The sequence below is a fragment of the Hyaena hyaena genome, unplaced genomic scaffold (genome assembly GCF_003009895.1).
Source record: "Hyaena hyaena isolate Hyena2069 unplaced genomic scaffold, ASM300989v1 scaffold_83, whole genome shotgun sequence".
Taxonomy (NCBI): Eukaryota; Metazoa; Chordata; class Mammalia; order Carnivora; family Hyaenidae; genus Hyaena; species Hyaena hyaena.
In genome coordinates, this window is record NW_024080715.1 from 91,043 (window position 1) to 114,577 (window position 23,535).

Sequence of the window (23,535 nt, forward strand, 5' to 3'; positions counted from 1 at the left end):
AGAGCTGGTGGGAGGCCAGGTAGCAACATGGCTTGGAATCAATCACCAGCTCATCTTTTTTTCAGTCTCTGGTTTGAATACATAGGAGTTCCAGTACATAGTCAAAGTTCTTAGGACTAAGTAGTTTTTCACAAAAACATTATATGCATCACAGCAAGAAGCGAAATATTTCCTTCCTCCAGAGCCAAAAACGACTCAGATAGCAATCAAAATACATTTAAGACCCCTGAGAATTGGTATTTCCAAAAAGAAAAATCTATTTCACATTCTCGCGTCCCTTTGCCTACTTAAAAGATTAACACTGGGGGGTACCTAGGCCGAGTAAGCTGACTGGCCAATGAATTTGCTATTGTTCCTTTCTGATCTTACTTTTTTTTTTAACTTCTATTTAGGATTTGTTTGCAATGATTCCAATATTTCTACAGTTATGTTTCAATTTTCCCATTTAAGAAATATTAAAAGCTAAAACTATAAAAATCCTAGGAGACCTGAACTCTTCCAAAGAACTCCTCAGTTGGTACACTATAAAAAACAAAATGGTAAATAAAATGGATAAAATACTTCATACATGAGATTTATGTTATTTATATGTGATTAGGTAATGCAAACTTTAGAGATTAAGTGAGAGCTCAAAAAAATGATAAAATGCAGAAAAAGCAACATGCAAATGCTTAACCCAGCACCTTTCAAAACCCCAGGTGAAATAAACATCATGTATACAGCATGTATCCTTCCAGTTGCAATAGGCTTTATCTCACACAAAAAAAACCCCAATAATTTCTTTATCAAGTTTACAGAAATGCTATAAGGATACTTCTTTATTTTGCAATAGTTTTACTTCCATCATGAAAGGCATTAGTTAAATACTTCCCAAAAGAACCTTGTGGTAGAATACAAAATACATAAGATCAAAGGAAACTACGATCAAATCCCCACTTTGTAACTTGGATACATTATAAACTTGAATAGTTAACTCCTGATCTGTCTCTTCATCTATAATAACATATATTTAATTCTCAATGTTCTGTAAGGATTAAATGACAATAAATGTACCTGGCCAATGACATGTGAGTAATAGCTATTAGTTCCTTCCTTCTAAAAATATTAAACTTATCATTTAGCTGTGGCTTTTAAATTTTAATCATAGCTTTTAATCACCAACAGTATCCTCCAAGTAAGAGGTAAATGCTTTATAAAACTAATGCATCAAATATGTTAGCCTATAAATATACTTTTAGTCTGAAAAATACTTGATGTAAACAACAAAACTAGGGATTAATTTTCAACATGTTTTCCAGATAGTCACAGATAAAAAGTATTTCTGAATAACTAAATATAGGACCCCAAAACAGAGCAGTAATAAACAGCTTATGTTTCTAATAAACTTCACTAATATTAACTTGCCTTTTTAGAAATATATGCTCATATGTTAAATTGCTGTACCAGAAGGAATCATTCTTTCTCTTGGAAATTTTGCAAGCATTAAATGGGTCTAAACTGGCATCGGAAGTAAAGGTCCATCCACTGGGTCAGAGCTGTTTTGTTTTGCTTTTGTTTTTGGATACTCCACCTTCCCCTTCCTCTTCCTCCTCTTCCCCCCACCCCCTGCTAACTAGGGGGTCAGTGCAGTTTTTATTCCCCAGTTAGAATAAGCAGAGCTTGGCTAGGTTCTTCCATGGTCCTCTCTTCTGTGTAGGGCGGCTGGGAAACCGGGTAAGCTGTACACCCTAATGTACAGGCATCACAGATGGAAGACACCCCCACATATATGAAGGCTTAGGTGAATATGAACTCAGAGGAAGACATAATGGCAGCAAGGAAAACAGTGGTAGTAACCGGATATTAAACTGGGACTTCTTTTATCTTGTTTTTGATGGATATACAAGTGTGACAGCTAGGAGATACCAGCATCTAAGATAGATCTCAGAAGCAGAGTTTACAGAGAAAATGGTCAAAAACAAGTTCCAAGATTCTTGGCATGCCTGGCAAGACCAAGGAGTACAGCTGGCCACAGCAGACGATTGTGTGTGAAGGACTTTGAAGAGAAGCACAGTGTGGTCCTACTCCCTCTGCCCCAGCAACCAAGGGCAGGGTCAAGTGTATACCGGTTCTCACTCAACTGACCACACAGCCTGTATGACAGCTTCATAGCATCTTGCCTCCAGGAGAAGGGTCAGGACACAATGAGGGAATGGCACACCTAACTTCTACCTGAGAAAGCTCAAGTGACTGTTTTGGGGGATGTAACTACATGACTACCACCGAAAGTGAATAAGAAATGCGGGAGTGCTTCGCAGGTGTAGGTCATAAGAAGGCAAGTCTAAAGATACTTTAACATTTTCTCAACAAGATGCCACACAAGGGAGAATGTGTGAAGTGGACCACAGGAAAGCCAGGAGCTGCAAGGGAAGCATCCAGACACTGTCCTTCAGAGCCGGTGCTGCAGAAGGGGGTCTCCAAAGACCCCCCTCCCCCCAACACACACAGAAAATGGAATCAGCTTTCTCTGCAATGACCAGAGAGCAGGGAACCAACTCATAGCATTACCAGCCATGTGAGAACTTTCCCACCCTATTTCTTCATCTTCCCATTCTCCTGCATTTTTAGCTAGGTAGGTGCCAAACAGTGAACTGGGGGAGAAGGTGAGTGAAGAAAAAGAACACCACACAACCTTTCCCAAACGCAGGCAGCCAGTTCCGCCTATAGTTGGGGAGCCAGAGAGAGAGGAGATGCACTGCTTTTAAATGTATCCTGAAGCAATGGTCACTATTTTTTTTTTTTTTTTTTTTTATTTCTAGGAGGGAGAGAGAGAGAGACAGAGACAGCGTGAGCAGGGGAGGGTCAGAGAGAGAGGGAGTCACAGACTGAAACAGGCTCCAGGCTCTGAGCTGGCAGTCAGCACAGAGCCCGATGCGGGGCTCGAACCCACGAACCGCGAGATCATGACCTAAGCGAAAGTCGGACACTTAACCGACTAAGCCACCCAGGCGCCCCAATGGTCACTATTTTGAACTCGACTGTAATTCTTGAATCAAAACAGCGTTGGTGAATTAAACTGACCCAGTGACAGTTATTATATTATTGGAGAATGAGCTGAAATGTNTGGATGGATGGAGAAGAGCTAATAACTAGCTTCATTGTATCTGAATTCACTGTTTCCAATACTTAAAAAACAAAAACAAAAAAAAACCTGCATTAAAAAAAAATTTTTTTTAATGTTTTATTTATTTTTGAGAGAGAGAGAGAGACAGCGTGAGCAGGGTAGGGTCAGAAAGGGATACAGAATCTGAAGCAGGCTCCAGGCTCTGAGCTAGCTGTCAGCACAGAGCCTGATGCGGGGCTCGAACCCACGAACCGTGAGATCATGACCTGAGCTGAAGTTGGATGCTTAACCGACTTAGCCACCCAGGTGCCCCAAATAACTTGTGTTTTTATTTCATCCCACGTGTAGAGCTTGTTCAACATACTGGATACAGAACACACACACACACGCGCTTCTTACAGCTCGTCTGTTAAGACACATTCACAAACACTGAGAACAGACACCATTAAGGTGATCTTTAAAAGTAGCAAAGATAGCAGCACTGGAACAATATTTGATAAGAGATAATAACTGCTAAAAGCCAAAAGGAAGGCCTCCAGAACAAAGGAGAGGAGTAGTAAGAGCTCCTTCAGAGGAGTAAGGCTCTGCTGGCTTTTTAAACAGTCACATATGGCAGTTTTTAAAGAAATGCAAAATGAAAGAATAGAAAAAAATACCAGCATTAGTTAATAGAATGAAAACAGTGTGAGTGTGAATTGGGATAGTTTTTCTGGACCATAATTCATTATGCATCAAAAACCCTAAAAAGTTGGCCAAGGTATTCTACTTCTGGGGATTTATACTAAGAAAATCATCCAAGAAATACATAAAGACCTAAGTTGAAAAATATTATTAATGGTATGAAACAATACAAGAAAAAGTTGCTTTCAGATATTAGCAAACAGGGAGCACAGGACTGTGATCTCTGACAGAAGGAAAGCCAATGAGATGGGCCTACAATTGCCCCAGCTGACTGCCTGGAGAGAGGAACCCAGTCCAGAGAGAGAGACCCAGGTGGTCAATCTGAACCTAGCAGAATTACTGGATCCCAAGTCAACTGGAATTTGACTAGAGATCTCAAAATACCAGAACAGAGGCTGCTACACAGAGCTCGCAAGATTTGCAAAGGATTCACCTCAAGCCTTTGGCAGAGTACTGATGTGTGTATACACGAGAAGAAATTATTCAAGGCCTGGAAAAGAACCACTAGGAAATATTAAGCAAAAAATGTCCAGAACTCATGCAGGTCTGGGAACAATTCACATTCCTACTACCCAGAGGGAAAAGGCCTCATAATACATGATGGAGTCTTCAAAAGGAAATCACTTTAGTAGTGGGGCTAATTACACTGAAACTAGAGGCTTTTCTCAACTAACTTTAACAAAGTTGAAAAGCAAATATTGAAGGAAACAACTGGAGTGACATCCTTAAGATATGCACTGTAAGAAACATTAAAGGACATCCTTCAAGAGGGAGGAAAATAACATCAGAAGGCAATCTGGATCAATGGAAAGGAAAAGAGGAGGAAAGAGCAAATATGTTGGGAAATAAACAAAATATATAACTTTTATATATAAATTATACTATATAATAAAATTTAAAAAACATACTTTTTTTTTCTTATTTTCAATCTCATTAAAAGAGAATTGGCTATTTAGAACAAAAATCATAAAGTATCATGGGGCTTAAAACACATGCAGAATAAAATCTATGACCAACAGCAGCATAGGATAAGGGCAGAGAATAAAAGTTTACAGTTGTATGGTTCTTATATTATATGTAAAGTGATAAAATAATACTTAAAGTAGACTGTGATAAATAAAAGATGTGTATTATAAATTCCAGAGGAACCACTGGGGGAAAAGAAAAAGAAAAGAAATCAATAGTGAAGATAAAATGGAATCATAAGGAATACTTAGTTGATCTAAAAGAAAACAGAGAAATGAAAATTCAGATTGCAAATGGGGGAAAAATCATATGCCGATAGATTTAAACCCAACCAGGTTGATAATCACATAAATGTAAATGGCCTAAATCTCCAATTAAAGGTCACAGATTATAAAACTGGATAAAAGAACAAAACCTAACTATATTAACTACAAAACTCACTTAAAGACATTAATAGGTTGCAGGTAGAAGAATGGAAAAAAAATACCATGCAGAGTGAATATATTAATATCAGACAGTAGATTCCAGAATATGAAATATTATCAGAGATAAAGTACAATATAATAATAGAAGTTAATTTGTTAAAAGAGCATAACAATTTTAACTGTGTACTAATACAACTAATAATGGAATTCTAAAATTTACAAAGCAAAAGGTGATACAACTGAAGTTAGAAGTTGACAAATCCACAATTATAGTTGAAGATTTCATTACTCCTCTCTCAGTAAGTGACAGGATATATAAAACATGAAGGCTATCTACCAACTTGACCTAACTGAGTTATAGAACACTCTACCCAACAAGAGCAGAATATACATTCTTTTCTAGTGCAGCTGGAACAGTCACTAAGATAGACTGTATTTAGGCCATAAATAAATTTCAAATTCAAAAGGATGGAAACTATATAAAGTATGTCCTCTGACCTCAAGATAATTTAAACTAGAGATCAACACAAACTCTTGTGTTGATTGATCACCAAATGTCTGGAAATTAAATGACATACTTCCAAATAACCAATAAGTCACAGAAAAAAAAATCACACGGGAGATGAGTAAATAGTTTGAAGAGAAAATGAAAATAAAAACACAATATATAAAAATTTGTGGATGTCACTAATACAGCATTTAGAAATTTATAACATTGCATGCTTATATTAGAAAAGAAGAAAGGTTTCAAATTAATGATCTAAGGCAGGAGTTGGCAAACTCTTCTGTAAAGTGTGAAATGGTGTTTCAGACCGACATGCATACAGTCTCTGTTGCCACAGAGCATCTACAGGTAATACGTAAAGCAACAGATATGGCTGTGTTCCTGTAAAACTTTACTTCCAAAAGAGGTGGTGGGCCAGAATCAGCACATGGGCTGATCCCTACCAGAACATTAGCTCCATGAACACAGAGAATTTCATCTGTTTTGCTAACTGTTGCATCATCAAGAGGCAAGAACAGTGTGTGGCCCTTAAAACTTGCCTAATAAATATTTGTTGAATGAACTAATTTAATCCCCATAACAAGCATAGGAGTTAAACATTAAAATTTTATAAATGAGTTTACCAGGATAAAATGATCTGCCATACCACCGGTAAGTGACAGAATCAGTGTTTAAGCATAGGTCTGTCTACTTCCAAAGTTCGGTACACTTTCCACCTCATTACTGACAAAACGGCATGGCCAAAGCATTACTGAATAATTATAAAAGCATAATACCACACATACATATTTTCTCCATCATCTTCCTTACCCATAGTTTGTAGTTTCCTGAGCCTTAGGGCCAAATAAATAAGACCAATATACATTAAATCTATATCTATATCTGTACCTATGTTTATATCTTTATTCTTACTTTAATCTCTATATTTTTATATCTGTATCTATAGATTTAATATTTGGACTACACTTGATGCAATTAAACCACTAGATTGAATCTTTAACTTTTAAACTTTTTCCTACGTTTACTGAGATATAATTGACATAACATTGTTTAAATCCTGAACACAAAATGCCTTAATTGTACAAGTCAGAAGACTACAGTTAACTTATTTAAAAAAGACACAGGTAGAATATGAAACCAATTTTAGGCACTCAGACATGTAGCATACGTGAGTATATCAATTTGTATTTCTTCTTTTTTAAATGCATAAAGAAATTTTAAAATGTGAGGGAAAAACAAACATAAGACATCCTGTTCTCCTTTGCCTTAAGAATCCCTCATCAAAAAAAAAAAAAAAAAAAAAAAAAATCCCTCGTTTCACTTCTCCCCACACAGGAACAAGCCCTGGCTGTTGTGTCGCTCACACACAGCCCCGATGTCCGGCAGGCCCCTGTTGTAGGCTTTCAGGATCCAGTTCCATCGCTGCTCACACACATCTGCTTCCCTTCACAAGTCAATAATCTATGGCAGCTGTTTTCTAAAAATAGGCACTAGGAAAGCCAGAGAAGTTCTGAATGCAGATTCAACGGGCTGCACATCTGTCCATGTTTTCGTAGCTTGCCTGGGGTTTTACCATCATCATGATAATCAGGGAACTCAAAGGAGCCAACTACTATTGTGTCGCATTTTCTCTCTTCCGATGCTCGGGGCAGAATTTTTTAAAAATCTGTGTAGAGGAGACCGACACTGCATACTAAGAAGCTATTAAAGGATAAGACAAACAGCATCCATACCATTTGCCTGCCTTAAAAGCTTAATGTTTACTGTAATCTGACATTGTGATGATGGATGGGAACACCATGATGCAGAGAATCTCAAGGCTTTACAACCATTGAAAGATTATTCAACTCACTAAAAAGATAAAAGTAAATGAAAAATGATATAATAAAGCTGAACTTTGCAGCTTCTCAACTGCCAGATCTTGCAATAAAAATATATCTAAATTTTAATAATCAACATAAATCTTCAAGAAAAAAGAAATAGATTGCTCCCTGAAACTATAAAGAGGCTAGACTGTACCTTATCCATAACCAATAAGAACCAGAAATGTGTCCTCAAAGGGCTTAATTTTGGGTACTTGAACATGAACTGAGGATAAGCAAGGTAGTATTAGTTAGTGTAAAATATAGTCTTGCTTACATCAGTGTAATTTAAAGCAAATATTCCTTTTTTAATATTAAACAATAGAGGAATGAAGGAGATAAAAATAATAGCCACTATTTATGGAGTGCTTTTAGTGGCCACTTTAATTTTTGTCTCAATTAATCCTAACAAAAATACGTACTCCAGATTGTATGATTTGTTAGAGGGAGAACTGAAATTCAAATCAAATTTATTACAAAGTGAAGTTCATGGTCTTGACTCAAGCTCTTCTGCATTCAAAAGAATCCAAAACATACACTATGCATCACATATAAAGAATCCAAGAAGTGATTAGCAGTTATTAAAGGAAAACAAGAAAAGCTCATCAGAAATGGCCTTACCAACTTCCATTACCAAAAGAGTGGACGCAGATACAGAACATTTTTTATGCTTAGTTGTTTTCCTTCAGAACTCCAGAGTTCTCCATTACTGCCTCACTAGCTCCAGTCATTTGGAAATGCATGAGCTCCAATTATATTAAGAATATTTATAAAGTTAACAAACATTGACTTCTTTAAATGACTCACAGGAATCTCCACAGGATATGCAAAAATGGGATATATGTTGAAGAAAATCTTTCCAGAAAAAAAAAAAGGGGCAGGCACCTGGGTGGCTCAGTTGGTTAAGCATCTGACTTCAGCTCAGGTCATGAATTCATAGCTTGTGAGTTCGAGCCCTGGGTCGGGCTCTGTGCTGACAGCTCAGAGCCTGGAGCTTGCTTCGGATTCTGTGTCCCTCTCTTGCTCTGCCCCTCACCCACTCATGCTCTGTCTCTCTCTCTCTCTCACGGATAAATAAAACATTAAAAAACTTTTTAAAAATCTTTCCTACAAATGACAGCTGTACTCTGTGCAAGCTTCCAGCCTCACTATGTGCTAAACCACAATATAAACAAGACATACACTGATTTTTAAAAGATGCCCACGTTCCTTGAAGGCAATGTGTTGAACATATCAGGACCACTGTGCAAACTGATTTCAAAACTTGGTAATAGTCTATAGAGATACAGATATATTTAAAACTCTATTGTTTCTATTCATAGTAACTAATTCTATTCCCTTCTCTGCCAGGTACCCCCAATTTTCCTTCTTGTCAAATAATCACCCATTTATTTAGCTTGTACTATGTTGTCAAGCTCTATGATATATACTTTGTATACATTATATCATTTATTTCTTTATATAATCCTATATAGTAGGTAGTATTATATCATTCTCATTTTACAGATGAAGAAAAAGTAGGCAACTGCCTCAGTTACACCGCTAGCAAGGGACAAAAATTGGATTTCAACCCAGTTCTATCTCACTCTGGGGCCCATGCTCTCATCCATGGAGCTATGAGAGGCAGATGGGATGCCAGAAATAATCTAATCTCAAATCCTCATTTTATAGATAGGGATGCTTTAACCCAAAGTTTAAGTGACATGTTCAAGGTCACACTTTAATTATTGGGTAGAGTCAGGGCTAGAACCCAGAGCTTACTTTGTTATGCTCCTTCTAATTATCCCATGTGGCCTTTTTCTAAAAATTTGAAAATAGAAATGTATTTTGATTCTCTACACAAGTTAAGTATTCCCATAAACCGTCAATCTGATTCGCTGTACAATATCCAGGAGTTCCTGATATCTCTGAAGCCTCCAAAGGTTGCTAACTCTTATAACCATGGCTGATTTAGAATGATGAACATTTTTAAAGTAAAATAACATACACTCCATAACTTGCTAGGGTTCTTACTATTAGTGGTTCAATGATGTTTCTCCTTTACATTTTATTTATTTTTTAATTATTATCACTGTAAGTAAATGTTATTCCCAATGTGGGGCTCAAACACACAACCCCAAAATCAAGAGTCACATGCTCTACCCAATAAGCCAGCCAGGTGCCTCTCTCCCTTACATTTTAAATTTGATTCACGATCATTCTTTAATATGCTGGTTCTCAAACCTGGCTACATATGGTAATCACCAAGGTTGCTTTTAAAATGCCCAGTGCCATAAACTGAGGGCTGATGGGGGTGGGGGGGAGGGGGGAAGGGGGATGATGGGCATGGAGGAGGGCACCTGTGGGGATGACCCCTGGGTGTTACATGGAAACCAACTTGACAGTAAACTATTTAAAAGAAATGCCCAGTCCCTAGGCTATGTCCCCCATTAGTTAAACTGAAAACTCTGGGAGTGGGCTCTAGGCATCAATATTTTTTAAAATGCTCAGGTGATTCTAATATGCAATCAAGTCTCAGAACCAGGGTTTTAATTCTTCAAACCTTAAAATAACATTTCACGGTATATTAGATCAAAAGAGCTAAAGACAATCTCTAACACTGTCATCAACTATATTAATCCACCATCCTCAAAAAATTACTAGAGGAGGGGCGCCTGGGTGGCTTAGTAGGTTAAGCGTCCGACTTTCGCTTAGGTCATGATCTCGCGGTTCGTGGGTTCGAGCCCCGCGTCGGGCTCTGTGCTGACTGCCAGCTCAGAGCCTGGAGCCTATTTCAGTCTGTGACTCCCTCTCTCTCTGACCCTCCCCTGCTCACGCTGTCTCTCTCTCCTAGAAATAAATAAAACATAAAAAAAAAATTAAAAAAAAAAATTACTAGAGGAAAATATCTAAGTGAATTCAGAAAAACTCTCTAATCACAGAACACCAGCATCAGTTAAACAAATTCCTTTTAGGTGATGATACAGAAAAACACACGGACATCCTTAAGTACACATACAGAAAGAGTAACCTGAGACACCAGCCAAAATGAGCTCACAACCATGGACACGTACTCATCGTTGTTTCCACAAACACATCACAAAGTAACAAACCACACTCATAGATTAAGTCAGCTGATTACAGTCCTTTTCAAAGCTAATTTTACGCTTTTTCCTTGATTTAGGTGATTAGTAAATAAAAACTGTTTGCATTTCAAACACGTTTAAATATCACAAGTTTTATATTCCATAGCAGAAGACAATGTGACTGATTAGTTATGAGGTCACATGGGCAATCGAAAGGTTTTAATCTCTATGTTACGACATAAAATTAATAAACTTATTCATTGTTCTTTCTAGTTATAAAAACTTAGCTATATTTGTTTCTTATTTTTATCAGAATTAACCCATCTGTTTTTAATCTTCCCCAATTCTCTGTTCCTCATGGAAAAATGTTTTAGCTCTGATCCTGCCTTTTTAGTCCTCTAGTAAACAGGCAAAGACAAATAGTTCTCCGTAGCTGCTTTACCAAAATTTGACCAAAATATTAAATATTATGAAAATGTTCCCTTATTGTTGTAATAATTATATCATGCTCTCATAGCAATTCAACAAGCCTTTTCTTAATATTTTAAAGATAACTATTCTGAACGAAGCATAATTCAGAAGAAAAATGTCTACTTACGGGTATCATCCAGTTAGCGAGGTCGCCATATTTGGAAACCTGCATTGCTCCCAGCATTGTTAGATTGACATGGCCCCTGAGAGAGAAAAAGGAAATAGAAAGCAAACCTTGCAAGCTTTATGTCCCATTTGCTTGAAACTGTGAGAAATTAGAATAATTTTATAGCCACCAAAATAAATTTGCTTTCTCCTACCCGACACCTGATTTCAAAATCAATCAGCTCAAGCTGATGCAGAGAAATAACCATTAAGAGTTCTCTTTAAAAAATTATAGTCTATATTGTCTCCAAAAAGAAATTAAAAACAGGTGTACACAGTGAGTCTGTTTCCTTCAGTGAGGGGGAATGTGGCTTGATTTGAAGGCAAACGCTAGCTAGAAAATGAAAACAGTTTTGCAGAAAATGTTGGGATCCATAGAAAGAACTTTAAAAATATTTACCTCAGTATACTTGGCACACATATATAAATCCCATTTGGGAGGGTTTTTTTTTTTAATAACAGTGAGCTGAATGTTCCAATGCCCAACATTCAATGTGAATAATTTCACATCTTGGTGCAACTGAACGAGCCCATGACCATTTTCTGGCCGGGAGATGTGGCTGTGTTTCGGAGCCTTGCTAACACGCTCAGGGGATGACTCAGTTCATTCCACGCCACGTGAAACACGAGGGACTCCGTTGTTACATACCCTCTAATCATTGCAAATGACTCATCGCTGGAGAAGTAAGAAGCTCCTGGAAGAACAGTAACTGTTTCCTTGCCTAAACACACATACACAAGAAAGGAAACAAAGGAAAGAAAAGGCTATTAGATTTCTAAGAATGGAAATCACGTAGAGAGAGGTCTATACTTTCTCTGTTTCCTAAAGAACTAAGACCTCTTTAACCAAAGGGCAGTGGCAGCGGGAGATCCAGTGGGAACTGTCACCCTGTGAAGAGGAGTATTCTGTCACAAGCATTGTTCAGATTTGCCCTGGCATGGTGATAACAAAAAGCAGACCAACTTTGAATTTTACTGTTGTTTTTGTAATTCTCTACACCCCTTTCACCTCTAACCATTCCTGCCTCTCCGCAGCCTCAGTCCCTCCACAAGCCCCTGCTAAATGCTGATGACAGTAAGGGGAAAATGGAGTCCCTGGGATGCATCTAGCAATACTGTAAGTCACCGGAGCAAAGATATGCAACTTGGAAGGGAATGACACAGGAGAGGCTCCTCAGATATTTCTTAAAACAAAACAAAAAAAACTCCATAAATAATCTAGAAAGTTACGTCCTCTGCCCATAATTCTTTAATATCATTAGGCCTGAAACTCTTCTTTTAATCTCTCTCTGCCTCCTATTTTCTCCCTTGCTCCTCTAAGTTTCTGTTAAAATCACAGGACTTGGATGAGGTCAGGCAGTAACATCCTAATACTGGCTCATGTATTTAATGATAACTCTTTTTTCTTTTTTTTTTTTTAATGGTAACTTCTAAGAGGTCCTCTTAGAAAGATCTCTACCAAAACTTATACCTCATAATTAAAGTTTAGAGCAGGAAAGGATCTTCAAGTTCATCCAGTCCTCACACAACCAATAGTATCACCTGACTCATATTTCAGCTTTCTTTTCATGACCTATTTCCTGTGTATACAGTGCCCAGAAGAAGCTGGCCTCAACCAGAAAAGGGCTCACATGCCACTTTGCCAAATAGAAGTCAACTGTATGAGAACATCCCATGCATTATCCCAGTGTAATCAAGCAGTCAAACAAGGGGAAGAAAAGTTATGATTCCAGGGTTGGGAAAGAGAAAAGCTCCCAGACAACAGGACCAGGGTGGTCAGATCATGCCCAGCTGTGCAACACAGCTGTCCCCTCAGCTTCTCAAGCCTTGCCTGAAAGCTAAATTCTCCACCAATATCCCTCTCCATTTGAGCTCAAGTAGAGAGAAAGGTTATTTACATCATGCTGAAATATTTATTTCCAAAAGGAGTTTCATTCTAAACAGGGGAAACATTTTCACATCTTTCAAAATACTGTAAGATGAAAAGCTTTGGAGAATACTTTCTGGTGTGGTCAGTAGGGGCTTTTAGATTAAGATTTGGAGGATTAAATGAAAAAATGTATACAAAGTCCTTACTCTGGTACCTGGCACAGAGAAAGGACTCCATAAACATAAGCTTCATTACTGTCACTGTTACAGTCTTCACTCCAAACCTACTTGTAAAAGAGATAATGCCATTGCCCTCTAGGAATAAGTGCTACCCAGTAATTGGCTTATATGGTGGACTTATACACCAGCCTGGGAACTCTAAGCTTTAGGACAAGCATGATACAACAAAACTTGATCCTAACACAACTTCCATATCTGGTATATTTGGTTCCTCACCAGTCCTATGGGGTCCAAGGGACGAGAATGTATAGGACAAAAAAGCAGAGAAACATAAAAATCTCAATTCCTTGTTCTCCATGTGCTAAATCACAATGACTTTCAAAGGGCAATCTCCACCAACTGACAGTACATAGAAGGCGTTATTTACCACTCGGTGCGAGAGATCGGTGGGAGATCGGTGCGAGATCCTTTGCTCTCCCCATGTGATTTATGAAGCATAGTTTTATTTAAGAGCCCAGAAAACAACTCTCATAAAAAATAGTTATTGTCAGACACCTGCTAATATATTCTGGCATCTTATAAATTACGTTCTCTGGAAGCCAAGTTAGTTGTCAGTATTTTTAAATATCTAATATCTTAATAAAAATCGATATCCTAAAGTTGAATCCATGCTTTTCAAATACAGTGTCCAAATTTGGTCAACAAATAACTGTTATCAACAATACTATTAATATCTTAAAGGAAAATAACTTCCTTATTTGACTATTCCCTATTGATTTCTGTTTCCTCCAGTTTTTCTCTGCATTTGTCTAGTTCCTTTCATGATACTGGGGCAAACACAGTTATTCAATTTCATAGTTACTGAATCCTTTGGCTCATGATTTAACATGTTGCTTATTCAATATCAAGTAAATGTCTGCTGTGTGCCTTGAACAGTGTTACAAACCAAACACGATGTCCTAAGCTATTGGTTCTCAAACTTTAACACCCAGCAGAATCACCTGGAAGGCAGATCTCTGAACTAAACTCCCAGAGTTTGTAATTCAGTGGGCTTGTGATGAGTCCCGAGAATCTCTGTTTCTAACAAGTCTCCCGTGATGCTGATGCTGATGCTGGACCACACTTCAAGAACCACTGCTCAAAGCAAAAGGAATAAATATACTATTCAGGTAGAGAGACAAATATATGTGAATAATTACAAGGCAAAATGAAAGACACTAAATGTGTTACAGGTTCAAAGCAGGGGCATTTCTGAGGTTTTGGAGAGGAAAAATGAACTGGAGCCTGAAGGACAGGTGTAACACATTTCAATAGGAAATTAGTGATAAGGAGGTGGAGATGCAGAAAGGGACAAAACAAACAAATTTGATGACACATGCAGGGAAGAGCAAAGGCATGGAGAAGGGAAAGCACGAGGCATGATCAGAATACACCAACTGGGGCACCTGTGTGGCTCAGTCAGTTAAGTGTCCCACTTCAGCTCAGGTCACGATCTCATGGTTCATGAGTCAAGCCTCGTGTCAGGCTCTGTGCTAACAGCTCAGAGCCTGGAGCCTGCTTCAGATTCTGTATCTCCCTCTCCCTCTTCCCCTCCCCTGCTCATGTTCTGTCTCTGTCTCTCAAAAATAATAAATGTTAAAAAAAAATAAAAAAAAAATAGAATAGACCCATTAGTTCAGTATGGGTGGACACAGAAGTCCTTGAAGGGTATAGGAGAAGATAAAGCTGGAGAGGGCAGTCGCAGCCATTAGATAGATCTTGAATGCTGTACTATTTGTACCTTAGTCTGCAGGCCTGTGATTCTTCAGCTGTGACATGAGGACCTCGAGAGAAGGCACTATTGACATCTGGAACTGGGTAACTCTTTGAAGGGTGCTGTTCCATTATCGTAGGGTAATTAATAGCATCCCTGGCCTCTACCTACTACTTGCCAATAACACTGGCAATACAAAATGTCTTCAGACATTGTCAAATGTCCCCAGAGGAGTAAAATCCCCCGCTTGCTCATTCAGAACCACTGCCCTAGAAGCACATGACAGGGGCCAGGGATATTTATAAGCCGTGAGGTTAACATGGTGGTTCTTTCTAAAGCAGTTTTAATCAAAGGTAAGTCATTAAACATTGATATTAAATATTAAAATAAGAAAATTAAAATAAGAAAACATGGGGCACCTGGGTGGCTCAGCCGGTTAAGTGTCCAACTGTTGGTTTTGGCTCAGATCATGAGCTCGCAGTTTTGCAGGTTCAAGCCCTGCATCAGGCTCTGCACTGGCAGCATGGAGCCTGCTTGGTACTCTCTCTCTCCCCCTTCTCTCTGCCCCCTCTACTCATGCTGTCTCTCTCTAAATAAATAAACTTAATAAATATTTTAATTAACTAAGAAAACACAATTAAGAAATAGAGAAGAATACGAAATGTACATGAATATGAAAGCTAAGGGGCATCTGGGTGGCTCCATCGTGTCAGTTAAGCATCTGACTTCTGCTCAGTTCATGATCTCATGGTCTGTGGATTTGAGACCCGCATTGGGTTCTGTACTGACAGCTCAGAGCCTGGAGCCTGCTTTGGATTCTGTGTCTCCCTCTCTCTCTCTCTCTCTGCCCTTCCCCTGCTCACACTCTGTCTCTCTCTTGAAAATAAACATTAAAAAATGTTTTTAATTAAGAAGAAAAAGAAAGCTAAAACATGAAACTGATTGGAAGTTGTACAAGTGCACTGGAATATTGCAAACCTTACCAGGACCTCTGAAATGCTGCTGTCAGCACTGCCTTCTGTACCTTTGTAAAACTCAGGTCAGCAGTGAGTACAGTTCAATGAGTAGAGGAAAAGGCCAGGGGCCAGGACAGCAGACTGTGTGTGAGTCCAGTCCCTAGCAATGGATCTTGAGCATATCACATCACTCCTCTGTGCCTCAGTTTCCCAGTTTATACAGTAAGTTTTTACTTGAGGCTCAAATATGTGTATAATATGTGTAAGAAATTATCCTGCAAACCAAACAGTGCTGTGCAAGTGGCAATTCATTTTTACATAACCCATGAAATCATTATTTAGAAAAAGGGATCCTTAGAAATAGTTGTGTTATTCTGGGGCACCTGGGTGGCTCAGTTGGTTAAACATCTGACTTCGGCTCAGGTCATGATCTCATGATTCGTGGGTTTGAGCCCCGCATTGGACTCTGTGCTGACAGCTAGCTCAGAGCCTGGAGCCTCCTTCAGATTCTGTATCTCCCTCTCTCTCCGACCCTCCCTGCTCATGCTGTCTCTCTCTCTCAGAAATAAATAAAACATTAAAAAAATTTAAACAAAAGAGAAATAGTTGTGTTATTTTAAAATTTTAATACAGTGATTATACCCAGAAATGTAGCTCATGGTATTCATTCCAGAGGATTTTGTAAAACTCCTTTCGAATTAACACAAACAATAGGCTGATCTTGTAGGTAACTTCCAAATCTGAGGAGTTGAGGAGACCACAAATAGTTTTCTGAGTTCTTAGCTCAAACTATTTCCTCCCTAATTTAGGCAGCTCCAAAATCAAAAGCAACCTAAGTCCCAAAAAGAGCTTTGGTGAAGGAGCTAAAATATCATTAAACTGATTTGCAGCTTGGCTTCCCAAAAGCAATGAATTATTGTTTTACAAAGCATTATACAATGCACTTTAGAAGTTAAATAATAAAACAAGTGGCTTCATTAGGGTTGAGCCACTTTTAAGCTCGTGGAATCAGAAATGCCTACTGTCCAACAGTCATTGGAAAGATTAACTACTTTTCCAATGAGAGTGGGTTTTATGAACTAAGGCCTAAAATTTGGAAAATGGAGTTATTCATTTTGCAAATAACTCACTAACATCATAAAGTAATTAAACCAAGCAGCAAATATTTTCACAGATCAATGAGCTATTGCTAAAGGGTACAGTACAATTAAATTACAGCCTTAGTTAAATATCATTGCTTTATCACAGTGGGCCTTTCAGGGTTGAGTCGTGTTAGCTAATTCAACTATTCAACCAGAAGCAGTTTTACTTCCAAAAATTCTAAGTATCAAACATCAATTCTGCTTGGCAGCTGGCCTTTATGTTCAGCTAATACTGCTTCTCTTCTGAGATTTACATGTACTATTTTTGAATGTGAAATAAGAATAATACTTTTGTGGGGGTAGAGTGAAAAAGAGTAAAAGGGCAATGAAAATCATACTAGAATATAAAAATCAGCTTCTTATGCACAGTCCCACTCTAAGGATAATCTTCAGCCCCAACGGGGTGGCAGTGTTACCTCAGGCAACTGGGCAGTGACAATGGCCAATAGGTCTGGCTTGTTTTTTCTCCTCTAGGCTGCTACCACATGCAACTCTATGTCGCAGTCAAAATTAATAAGAAAAAAAAAAAAAAAAGGCAAGGCATATGCATGTGGGAATAAAGAAGACAGGTTGAGTCCCAGTTCAAAAAAAAACTCTTATTACTCACATCACTGGGTCACATTGAGTGGCAGAGTACATCATTAAGCAACCTTGAACCTTTGAAGGATGCTCTCCTACTCCAATGACAACTAGAGGACAGTAAGTATTGTTCAGAACAAAAACCCCAGTGTGCCAGATCTTTTCTTTTTGCCTAGATGTATCCACTTGTCATCCTTCTCATTGTAAGAAAGCAGACATTTAAACCTGGGATTGGCCAATGGAAGGCACAAGCAGAAGATCCACCTGAAGAGACTCCCATCCCTCATCCAGAATTCTGCAAGATGGCTGTGTTCCTATTAGGCAGCCCTCTCCCACTACTGTCCCTTAAGGCCTCAGGGTGATAATAACTCCCTGTGGTGCTTCACCATCCTTTCCTGGTTTCCCTCAATCGTGTTCATACCCTTGTAAGCTGTTCTTTCCTTTAATTCTCATGATAACCCTATCTGGAAGTGCTCTCTATATATAGCCAGGACCCTGACTGATTTACCCACCAAAGCTCCTGCCACTATATGTAGCCCCACCTACAATTTTTCCCTTATCGTATTCTTCCCTAAATAATAAATGATGAGCACACCAGACAAAGAGACTGGGAAGTCTTCTCTCCCTTCCTCAGTGAAAAACACAGTGGTAATCAAGCCCAACTCCTTATTCTTACTTGCCAAAAAACTAAATAGCAAAGGAAAACACTGGAAAAACATGTAATGAGGGAGTTTACCTGCATTGATTAGATCTGCATCGACTTCATTTTGTGACGGATATGGGCCCTGTCAAAAGCACAAGTTCAATTAGTAAAAGAAGTTTCTCACTGAATCACACACTAAAATTGTAATATAAATGACTTCTCTAAAAACCTTGGGAAATTACTATCAAAAGACTTGAGGGGAACCTTTTAAAAGTAATTCCAATGTTTTCATGGCTATTTCTTACATTGATTAGTCTTTCCTACACTAATAACTGTGATAAATAAAAACTATATCCAAAAAGTTACCAAAGTTTGAAAGAAATGTTAAGCTATTAGAAACATAGGTCAAAAAAACAAAGTAATCATTTAGTACCTATTATGCAACCAATGTTATTCATAAATCTTCCTGGTAGTTATCAGTGACTATAAACAAAATGGCTGCTGACTGGATGGGAAGGATCTGGAGAGGCAAAGTTTCATCTTTTTGGTATACCGCATCTAAAGGCCCCAATCTGGAGCCCTAACTTTCTGTCTCACAACACCTAGGTTTTGAAGCTCTTATTTTTCCTTTGCCTGGTTACTCTCAGTTTTGCTTTTTAATTTTGTATGTATTTTTACAAGGCATCTCTACATGACTTGAATGGGGTGAGTAGTTTCATAACATAACACATAGTAAACAAAACAGGAGGAAATAGAAAAAGTGGGGGGAAAGGCAGAAGACAGAACCAAAAGTGAGGAAATCGGAGTTGGAAAATTCTAACATACTTTCAGAAAGAGGGACCAAACATATATTGTTTAGATAAACTGAAGTGGCAACTAATGTTTTAGGACTGTGTAAATTTTCCTTTAAACAGTGACCATGGGTAAGATATATCATTTCCCTTGTCTTCAAAGTGAGGGAACTGGTCACTCTAAAAATAATCACATTTTGAAGGTATGTGAGTCTCTGACTATAATATGAAATCTGCTTTTATTCATGCTCATAAGTTTTCTGCTTTTAAAACTGGTCAAGATTACTGCCCCAATCAGTGTCACCTATATGCTCATGATCATTATTCATGTTTTAAAGACTGGATATACATTTTACATATGTACAATTTTCATTGCGTTAACAGTGAAGGTCTCCTGAGAACAACAGAAGATTAATAATCTTATAAATTGGCCAAACTATAAATAATCTCTGCCATACTCAATATTATATAAAAAATGTCATCCATGAAGCAGAAGTATTTCTTAATATTATTAGAATATTGAATAAAAAGTATGCCCAAATTCTGTGAGAACACTGAGCTCATCTGGAAGGTTAATCTTGAGGAAGAGAAAAATTCTTCCCCTTTGAACAGCCTGGTCTTGAAATGACAATTAGGTGAGAAGAATTTTTTAAATTAATCAACTGTCAAAAAATGTCCCTCTTCCTCAAGTAAAAACCTTACTTTTTAGTTACTCATCCAGAGTCTTATTGATCATTATAAAATACAGAATTCTTAATGACCTTCGTTATCTTCTCCAACCACACAAAAGTTAGAAATAGTTATCGAAACAGGACACTGTGAGGTCTCTCTGAGGGCAGATACACCCGGGGAGACAGACAGTGACAAGTGAAGGAGGAGCAGTCAGAAAGCTCACATAGGAAACTACCATCTCCTACATGAAAAACAACACTTAACACTGTTTTATGGGGGGAAATATTTTATTATGATAAAAAGAAATAAAAAATAAGGTTGGGAACTTTAAGCTAACAACCATCAGAAGATTTCACTGTATAGACTATCTCATTCTCCATCGAGACTGGATAAATAAAACTTTAATTTTGGTCTTACCAAACCCAGGATTCCATTTTCACTTTGCAGATGAACTGTGATATTTGGGCTGATGAAGTTGCTGGCCAGAAGTGGGATTCCTATGCCCAAATTAGCTGGGGAAAAAAGATGTTAAGGTCCACTGCAAAAATGGTAAATAAATTATGCCATAAATCTGCTACATATATAAACCTGAATGTCTGAATTTTAAAGGCATTTGTTCTAAATGTAATCACTGACTACATTCTCCCATCACCCTTCAGGCACTACTTTCCACTGTTTTTTTTAAAGAAAAATCTCTCAATAACATTACTATGCTTTCCCATAAAGATATCAAAGTAGTGGCTTCAGAAGACTAGCCAAAAGGTCATTTTTATTGTTAAGGCATATTTTATTTTCATTAATGTGCTTAGGAAATTTGAACTGATGTTATTACTACTTATTACAACTGATATATTGTTAAACATGCTTGACCTTTGTTTAAAAGTATTTTTCACTATTTAAAACTCCAACTAAGAATAATGATCTAATATTCTCAAAAAAGGCTATCATTTTTAAGTTAAAAAGAGTTTTCTGACAATACCAAAATGTCTGCCTAAAATTGTAATGATTCCTTTGGGCCAATGAGATAACATTCATTGGTGAGTGAATCTTCTCTAGGACATAAAGAAGGGGGAGGTGTGTAAGTTTCAGTGAATATAATTGAGACCATATAAAAAGTAGCTGAGCTAAGGCATCAGAGAGCTAACTCAGAGTGTTGAATCTCCTTCCTCAAATGGTCAAAACTGGGTCCCGATTTGTACGCAGTGGTGTAGATTTAATCTTGCCTCTCAACACAAGCAGCCTTATCAGACAGAGATATTCACACTGCCTGGAACTGCTGTCCATGCTTTCCTCGACCACGACATGTGAGCCAGAATTAGCCCACAGGATGATGGCACTCTGATGAGATTCCAGTAACAGTGAGATCTTTGTGAATCAGAGCCGGAAGAAATAAAGTTTGTATGTGCTGCCATATTACAGACTACAAGGGCTGGCAGGCCAACTCCATGAACCAGGTCACTGCTCACAGACACAGGGACTCGATGAAGGTATGACAATAGTTACTTGGTTCATCTGCTGCAAATCACAAGCTAGTGTAGTTTTTTTGTGCTTCATTCCTCACAGTGATGTACAGACCACACTGAGTTATTCTTCCCATTAGGAGTGAGTATTTTCAGAGAAGGCAACCCATATTACAAATGCTTTCATCATATTCTGTCATTTTTTCAGGACATGACACAGGATGAGCATTCCTCGATACTTTTTAGTGGGTCAAATGCCAGGGGTAAAAAGGTCTATGTACTCTGGGTTGAGGAAGAGCAGGTGATATGGGAAGACCATTTATATGAACTGACTTACAAATATTTTTCATAGTTAATAGAGTAACAGTGACTAAAGAACAACTAGAAGCCATTAGTATCTAAAATTAGTGTTATCATATAGTCAGTGTTTAAATGTCAATGGGAAACCAAATGACTAGAGGTGAGAAGAAACACCAGAGCCCAGCTTCTACCTTCTAAGTTAACTTGGTTGCCTATACACCTTGTTGATAGAAAAGCTGAAGAGCAGGCACAATTGTATTCTTCTCCCCTATGTGAACTCTCACCACAGCACAGGGCATAAACTGGAAAACAAAGAAAAGTGAGGTGGGGGGGGGTGGTGGTAAAAAGAAAGTAGAAAAAGAGAGTTTTCCCAGACAGTATCAGTCTGAAAGATGATATTCATGGACAGGGGAACTTGCAGAATGTAGACACTTGTCATGTTTCTAGTTCCTCCTGTCTGAAGCCTTTAAGTATGGCTTTAGTGTATTTACCATTCAACAAATACTACTTCTATTAAACACTATTTGTATTTATATGCATTACTTGTTATTAAATAGTTCAACGTTTGATGTACTGAAAACTAGCAAAATGGCAAAGAGACTCTCACATTCAAAATCTGAATAATAAGGGGCACCTGGGTGGCTCAATCAGTTGAGTGTCCAACTTCAGCCTTAGGTCATGATCTCACAGTTTATGGGTTTGAGCCCCATGTTGGGTTCTGTGCTGACAGTTCAGAGACTGGAGCCTGCTTCAGATTCTGTGTCTCCTTCTCTCTGTCCCTCCCCTGCTTGCACGCTCTCTCTCTCTCTCAAAAATAAACATTAAATTTTTTTTAATCTGAATAATAATTGTACAAAAGTATCTCAACCTTTCTCTTTTTTTGACAAAGTATCTAAAGCAGAATTTCAATCATTCATTGAATACCCTTACAAAGCATTGGACATAAAAGGGCGTGCTCATGGGATCTTTGTGAAAGGAAACAAGGGGTTGTTAAGAAGTTGAATCTTATGTTTCAATGAGTATGCAAATGTCAGAACACAGAAAAGGTAAATAGCACTGTTATAACTAGTACTTCTGAGATTTGAAACCCTCATCTTAGGTAATCTCTTTTCCCAATAACCTTTAGCCAAATGCCAAATTGTACTGAAATCCATTGTATATTAGAAAATAGCTAAGCAAACTTTAGTTGCCATTTTGTTTCAAGAGGGCAAACAGATCATAATTCTAATTTCATATATCTTGATATCTTTAGGTTATATGCCACATTCTGTAAAAATTGATCCATTGTTTTAAAAATTACAATGGACTAGGGGCGCCTGGGTGGCTTAGTCGGTTAAGCGTCCGACTTTCGCTTAGGTCATGATCTCGCGGTTCGTGGGTTCCAGCCCCGCACTGGGCTCTGTGCTAACAGCACTAAGCCTGCTTGGGTTTCTCTCTCTCTCTCTCTCTCTCTGTCCCTCCTTTACCCTCCCCTGCACATGCTCTCTCACTCTCTCTCTCTCTTTCTCTGAAAATAAAAAAAAATAAACATTAAAAACAATTAAAAAAAAAAAAAAAGAAAAGAAAAAGTGAGGGCTATGTTTCTGCCCATCCCAGAAAGATAAAGGATACCATACATGCCATCTTCAAATTCAAGAGCTGCCCGCTTGATGATACGTTCCCTTACATTATCTCCAGGTTTACTAGATTTGGTTTTTACATCTTCCTCTTTCCGGATTGATAAACGCTTTAAAATAAACAGATATAAATTATTCATGGTTGAGGTATATCTTGTATTTTTCACTGCTGAAGTCTAAAATTTTAATGGAAAAAAACATAGGTCTCTCCCATTACTACTATGAAGCAAATCTACAATATAACAGAGGTTTTTTTTCTACTTCCAATTAAGTTTATTTATTTATTTATTTTTTACAAATAGTTTATTGTCAAATTGGTTTCCACATAACA

The 23,535-nt window shown here is 37.9% G+C and overlaps 1 protein-coding gene across 1 annotated transcript in view; it reads right to left on the reverse strand.

Moving 5' to 3' along the window:
* The window catches only part of OXCT1 (3-oxoacid CoA-transferase 1), a 138,869-nt gene that overhangs the window by 44,696 nt on the left and 70,638 nt on the right, over positions 1 to 23,535 (reverse strand). Inside the window, exons 9-13 of the mRNA XM_039234179.1 lie at positions 23,200 to 23,314; positions 20,246 to 20,340; positions 18,459 to 18,507; positions 11,893 to 11,965; positions 11,206 to 11,281 (exon numbers count right to left, since the gene is read on the reverse strand). Of these exons, the coding sequence (XP_039090110.1) occupies positions 11,206 to 11,281; positions 11,893 to 11,965; positions 18,459 to 18,507; positions 20,246 to 20,340; positions 23,200 to 23,314 (408 nt within the window). The remainder of the gene's footprint in view (positions 1 to 11,205; positions 11,282 to 11,892; positions 11,966 to 18,458; positions 18,508 to 20,245; positions 20,341 to 23,199; positions 23,315 to 23,535) is intronic.